The sequence below is a fragment of the Plasmodium fragile genome (assembly GCF_000956335.1).
Source record: "Plasmodium fragile strain nilgiri unplaced genomic scaffold supercont1.29, whole genome shotgun sequence".
In the NCBI taxonomy this organism is placed as follows: domain Eukaryota; phylum Apicomplexa; class Aconoidasida; order Haemosporida; family Plasmodiidae; genus Plasmodium; species Plasmodium fragile.
This window is the reverse complement of record NW_012192609.1, coordinates 274,547-281,245: the sequence shown is the minus strand read 5'-3', so window position 1 is coordinate 281,245 and position 6,699 is coordinate 274,547. Positions and strand designations below refer to the sequence as shown.

General features: G+C 41.7%; 2 protein-coding genes across 2 annotated transcripts; one reads left to right on the top strand and one right to left on the bottom strand.

The window, feature by feature from the left end:
* Positions 1–2,881: 2,881 nt before the first annotated feature.
* Positions 2,882–4,459, top strand: AK88_02851 (protoheme IX farnesyltransferase; the record flags this gene model as incomplete). Its single annotated transcript, XM_012480474.1, has 1 exon — positions 2,882–4,459. One exon carries the CDS (start codon positions 2,882–2,884, stop codon positions 4,457–4,459), a length of 1,578 nt encoding a protein of 525 aa, XP_012335897.1.
* A 766-nt stretch (positions 4,460–5,225) lies between these two features.
* Positions 5,226–5,944, bottom strand: AK88_02850 (uncharacterized protein; the record flags this gene model as incomplete). The annotated part of the gene is made up of 2 exons (XM_012480473.1): positions 5,226–5,273; positions 5,591–5,944. 2 exons carry the CDS (start codon positions 5,942–5,944, stop codon positions 5,226–5,228), a joined length of 402 nt encoding a protein of 133 aa, XP_012335896.1.
* Positions 5,945–6,699: the final 755 nt, after the last annotated feature.

Here is a 6,699-nt window from a genome sequence, read left to right as displayed (position 1 = left end):
GTCAAATGACATGTTGCCAAATGTATGTAGTGGAAAGTGCCATCTGTGTACCTCCTCGGTTTCTGTGCTTTATGTTTCGTGTGTCCTTTTTATTTTATTCATTTTTTGTTCCCTTGGAGTTCCACTGGACGAAAAAATGTTCGCCTCCCACCCGTACAGACAATTTAGTTACAAGAACTAAAAAAATAAAAGAAACAAAATAAAAAAAAAAAAAACTCCTTTTTTGCCTTCGCCCAAATTGGTAGAGTTATGTTAACATTCCCGCGTGTACATTTCGCATAAGGCATATGAACATAATTTTGTGCACGTCCATCCTGGGATGTTACAATAATTGCTCTTGGAAAATAAACAAACGGAATGACTGTTAAATAGGGAAAGCAAACCTGTATACAATACGGGTGAAGCATCTCCCATGAACAGGATCAAACGGTCGACAGAGGAACATTTTTTAATCCTGCCTCAAATGACACATTTGAACGAACATATGTATATATGCCTAGGTCGAAGCGTACACAGGGCGGATTTAAATATGCACAATTGAATGCGTACTTTGTTCATGTACTTACTACACATTTCCCCACTCGCCTCTGTGAGCGGTGACCTTAATCATCGTGGTTCCATGTTGTCAATTTAAAGGTAGCCAACTTGGCTTCACGTCCTTTCCGTTAATTGTACTTCTTTTCTGCGCCCTAAGCGATCGAGGTCGTATGTCGTTATCATCAAGAAAACGCATATTTCCTTAACGTCCAAGTGTAAAACGTTATGTGTATTCCTGTCCGACATGCTTTTGTTTCAGCAACACAGGGTGCCAAACAACACATGTTCACACTAACGTTGTGTTTAGCGAAATTCTGTGCAGCTATACCCACCCTGTGATGGTTCAAAATGAAGAGAAGCGAAGCGAACTCTTGTTCGAAGGGCAGCCTACGGATAGATTTCCGCAAAATCACATATGACTGTTTTGTTTTTTCTTCTGGGGTGTAAAGCTGTGCATTCCAGTTCAGGCAAAGTGAACGTATTATAAATTAAAAACAAAAAAAAAAAAAACTGCCAAACCGTTTCTATTTTTTTCCTTCTTGTAATGTGTACAGGCTTGTGTATAGGAAAAACAATATATAAAAAAAATCGTGCCCGTGAGTAACCACGAACACTTCATTTTCCATGTTTGCTACCCACCATTTCGTACCTTTACAGAAAGCTGCACACACAATATGTGGTTGCACCGTCGCATGAACTCCCTAGTTTGGTAAAAATATACTGCACTGTTAACCCAGCACTACCATGAACTAACAGCCGTTTTAATGCTTTTTTTTCCCTTTCTCCTTTTCCTTTGCACGTACATTTGTCTGTGCATCAATCGAAAGACGAAGCATAACAGTACAAATGTTCTCATACGCAATGGTGGATGTAACAAATTCGGGCCCCCGTGTGTATGCATTGGGCGTAACAGTTTGGTCTGTGACTATATGTGTGACGCTACCTGCATCAGTTCACGTGTGACTTTGCGCATGAGGCGGCCATTCGGCGTAACGCTTAAAAGGGAAGCAAAATGAAACGTTGAACTGTCACGCTGACGATATGGTCACGCTACGCTGCTTTTACCCGACCCGTATCAGGACATCATGGCGGGCTCCCGATCGACGCCATATACACTTGTGCTATCCACCAACATGGTTTGATATAATGCAGTGCAACAGTGTCAATTGTGGGATGCCTCCCAGTTGTGTGATGTGTGCTGGGTGTGGTAGGGCATGTGCTTCAAGTTCCTACAGATGGCCCATTTCCCAAAAAAAATGAGCACCTGCCGTTGTTACCACTGGACGCGGATTACATAATTAAGGGCATACAGATATGCCCAGCTGTCAATGTGGGTGTGCGATGGGAACGCAAGGGGGCACAGGAAATGTTCTCATTCGTTACTTCCGACCGAGTTACGCGAAAAAACATATTCACAACGCAGCTATTTGGGAGGCCACAAAAGAGGGCAAGGAAAGCAAACAAAGTATGTGACGCTGAAAAAGAAAGTTACGTTTGAGCGGAACAATAAAAATGAGTCGTCCTACTTTAGCAGCTAAGCAAGCTGACGCAGATAAAAGGAACTGATTTTCCCTGTTGCACGCATATACATCGCCATGCGGGACGAAAAAAAAAATTACGCGCAGATTGTCTGTACTTTTTCATTCATACTAAATGGTATGAAGCTGTTGATGGCGAATAAGGGAACGTCCAACGAGCAACACGTGGGACGAGTGCCCAATAAGGGTCGTCTGCCTGATGATGTTCTTCGTTCTCAGTTCACCTGAGCGCAAATGTGATAGGGAATTGGCGTAAAAACTATGCTTCGTGATTGTTATCAGGCTGGTATAGGCAACTCATTTATTCCATCCGTGCACAATATGTTATGCACTATGCTCACTCTTTGCAGCCCCAAGGGGGGAATACACCAAATTTAAAAAAAGAGAGAGAGAAAAAAAAAAAGAAAAAAAGGTGTATCCTTTTTAATATCATTTCTGTTTCGCCGTCAGTATTTGTGTTAGGGGAGAATTCTCCAAAAAGTTCACCATTCTTTTTTTTCTAATCTCCATGACTTTACCCCCTCGTGTTTACATACTTGCACGACGTGCTTGGCCGCACATTTTTTATGAGCATATGCAGCATGGGAAGCAGCAAACGAACAATGATCTGCATGCTCGTTTAATAATTAACTAGTTACACCTGTGAAAGTTTGACCCGCCTCCCTGCTAATACATATTATTCAGTTCAATTAAGCCGATAATGATATAAAAATTGGGCGCATTTGTTGGAGAATGCCCCCCTTTTTTGATTTTCCTTATGTGGCCCCCCTATTTTTTCTTTTTAACGGAATGATAGGAAGAAAACGATGCTTGGAAGAGGGTGTGTACTTAGGACGTATGTAGGGAAGAAGGAGTGTCAATCGGGAGGATCTTATTTTGTTATAATTAAGAGACCATGCAGGTTGTTCCTGTGCGATGATAGTGGAACGCGCAACTATACGTGTAAGGGGGGAGACAGCCATGCAGAAAGGAAGGACACAACGAACACAGGTGCCCAACTAGGGTTAGTACACTTTTGTGGCAGGCATTTATTACTAGATGGTGGGGGCAGGAAGCACAATGGTACCTCCAGAATGGTAAATGTGATGAGAGTGCATACAGCAAAAATGGTAAAAATTAAGAAGGCAGGAAGGGTGGAGGAAAACACTGCCTCTGTGACATCCTCCATCCAGGTTGAATTCGGCCCAGTGACAGAGATCGACGCAGGTTCAATTGACGTTACGGGTGAAGGACAAAAATGCAAAAAGTATGGGTTGCCCATGACGGACACTAGCCCTCTATTCAGAGCTGCGTGCGCTGTGGAATTCATAAAAAGCGGGGTACCACTGCAGGACACAAACAACAGTCATACAAGTCAGAAGGGAGGTACCCACTTGAGTAGTTATCTCGAGTTGTCAAAGTTTAAGTTGACTCTGTGGGTAACCATAAGTAGCACGTTTGGCTATTTCATGTTGGGGGGGTCCAATGTAACTCAACTGGCCTCCTTAGCCATGGGCGTATACCTTTGTAGCACTAGTGCCAATACGTTTAACCAGATAATCGAAAGAGACATAGACAAAGTAATGCAGCGGACTAAACGAAGACCACTGGCATGTAATAATAACCAAATGTCTTTGAGGAATGCAAAAATGTTTGGTACATTGACAGCCGTCACAGGATCGGCCATCTTGTACCATTTAAATAACCCCATGACAGCCGTACTTGGTATGTTTAACATATTGCTTTACGCATGTGTGTATACTCCCTTAAAGCGGAGAACACCATACAACACGCACATAGGGTCAATCGTGGGTTCAATTCCGACTCTAATGGGTTGTACAGCAGTGGCGCAAAACTTACTAGTCCCAGAACCTTGGATCCTATTTATTACACAGCTCTTGTGGCAATTTCCTCATTTCTACTCGATAGCCTACTTATATAAAGACGATTATATAAAAGGGAAATATAAAATGTTTCCCTTGCAAGATAACCAGAATGGATTATATACAGCCAAGTTGTGTGCCCCTTACTTAATTCTGTTATCATCATTACCTTTTTTGTTTTTTTTTTGTGGATATACTTCCTACATGTATATTTTAACATCCCTATTACCGAATGTTTACATATTTTACAAGTTCCAGTCTATTTTCCGAAATCCATCCAAGGGGAACATTCGTTCCTTTTTTAAGCACTCCCTTTGGCACATCATTCTCTTGTTAGCCTTGACTTCCTACCACACGCAGATCCCGGACAACAGCAAAAGGAGTGCGGAGGCGGGTGTAGAGCAGATTGAATGCAATACTCCCAAAAGTGCAGGTAAACCGGAGGAGCTTAGCGACACCCCCGAATACGCAATTACCAAATTTAAGAAGCGGCTTCTCAAATTCTGCATAGTTTTTTCATAACCTCCCGTTTGTGGAAATGCCATCGTCAATATCAGCGATGGAGACAAACCGTTGCTTTTATGCAACAGCCATCGCAATGCATTGCATTGTGATGAGTTTTTCAGTTTTTTTCTGTTTTTTTTCGAATTTGTTCGCCCGCAAGGGAACTTAATTGTAAAGCTCCTATCTGGACTGCTCCGCAGCGACGCGGAAAAAACTGAATGAACAATTTCGGGCACATGTCTCGCCCATTTGGGTGAGCAGACTGTCGTGTCGTATTTGCATGTCCATGGTTTTTGGCCATGTGTTAAACGGGTTTCCATTACGATGGGGAACGTTTTCTCAGCAAAATGGGGAACAACTATATCAACCCTAATGCAGAACGTAGTCCGTTCACCGTGACCTCTCAAATGACACGGACTTTGTGGATACTTCAGCATTTTGGGCATGCGATGCGCCATTTTTTGGGGGCCGCGCATCGGAAGTACTCTCCACATGTGCGATTTAAAAATTTCTTTTACTTTTCTCTTTTTGTTGTTCGTGATGTCGAAAGCCGTAACGGCTTTTGCAGAGGTGTGTTGTTTTTACAAGTAGATAAGCATATCATAGTGAACATAGTGGCAAGGCAGAGGTGAGAAAAAAGAAGTGTGGGTGGGAAAAAAAAAAAAAAAAAAGGCATTAGGGAGACATAAAATAAAAATCATAAATATTTGACTGTGTCACTTTATTAAAATGAAACACATAACGTTGCAAGTACGAATACGCAAAAGTGAGGGGACACATGCGTTTACTTTTTCTTCGCTCCTGAAACCTTTGTCTTGGCAGTGCCACGTACCTGGTGGAAGGGGGAAAAAAAAAAAAAATAAATTAGTGGGTGGGCCAGAATATGTGCAAAAAAAATATTGCCTCGTCAGTCAAAAACAAAACAAACAACACGCACAAAAAGGGAAGAAAACAAAAGTTGCATAGGGCACATTTTCACAGTTGCACAGTCGGACAGTCCCGAGGATACACAACTGAGTTGGCCACTAGGCGCTGGATGCGCACCCGAATGACTACGCACGCCCCACGTGGCTGACACATGCGTCACGTGCAAATTGATACATTGGCGTAACCGCTTTGCAAAACACATGTCGGAAAAAAAAAGCATACCTTCTTTCTTCGGTTTTTCAATTCCTTGGCAGCCCTTCGTCCTGGTTTGTTCTCCTTGGTTATTAATCCCTCCCTTATTTGTCTGTATTTCTTCTCAAACTTTTTAACAGCATCCACGCTGTTGTATATGAGGCCGAACCCTTTGGTCCTTCCACCACCGAATAGGGATTTAAATCCGAACAGTACAACTGTGTTAACATTGTTCAGCTTGTACATTTTCGCTAACTTTTCCTTGACGTCCTTTTTCGACACTGAGCCTTTGTTGGGATGTAGTATTTCCAGGGCGAACTGCTTCCTTTGCAGCAGGGGATTGCTCATATATTTCTTCACACGAATTGTGAATTGTTCCGCCATTTTGTTTTTCTTCGTTTAGCGCGATGCTAGCAGAATTGCGATAAAACTTAACAAATAAAAATACCGTTCCAACGAAGATTTCGCAACAGGAACAATACAGTGTACATATCCCCCGGAAGTTGGAGGACCGCTTAAGGATGCGCGAGAACTTGTATGTTTGGTATTTCGCCCGAATGGGTTTTACTTCTTATAATATCTTTCGCTTGGATTGGCTACTCGATAAATCGTTAAGTTACTAAATGTTTGTTTCGTTAACTCGTTAATGCGTAATTATTTTTTTTCTCTTTTTTCTTTTACTTATTTTTGTTTCATTTTATTTTTTATTTATTTTTTTTTATCTGCAACGTTTACTCAGTAGCATCTGCAGCAGCATACGTAAAATGTTGAATGAGTCACAATTTTCGCCAAAATAAAAGTGTCGCCTTTATACAAAAAATTGGCTGTTTTTATTTTTATTTTGTTCTCATAGAAGCGTGCAAAAATGCCCAACAAAGCATAGGCGCATTGTTTATTTTTTGCTTACCTTTCCCTCTGCCGGTGCTACGTGAAAGTAAGCCGACCGTGCGCTGATGTAAACTTTCGTTTGGGGAAAAAATACTATGCCATGTGAACGTGACGGCATATATATGCATAAGTAACATAGGTAGCATGGAAGGCTAGAATTATCCATCACCCCGTCAATATCAGCATACATACATTTTTTTATGCGTAAGCCCGATTAGCTATAATCGGGTGATAAGTAACTATTTATAAAT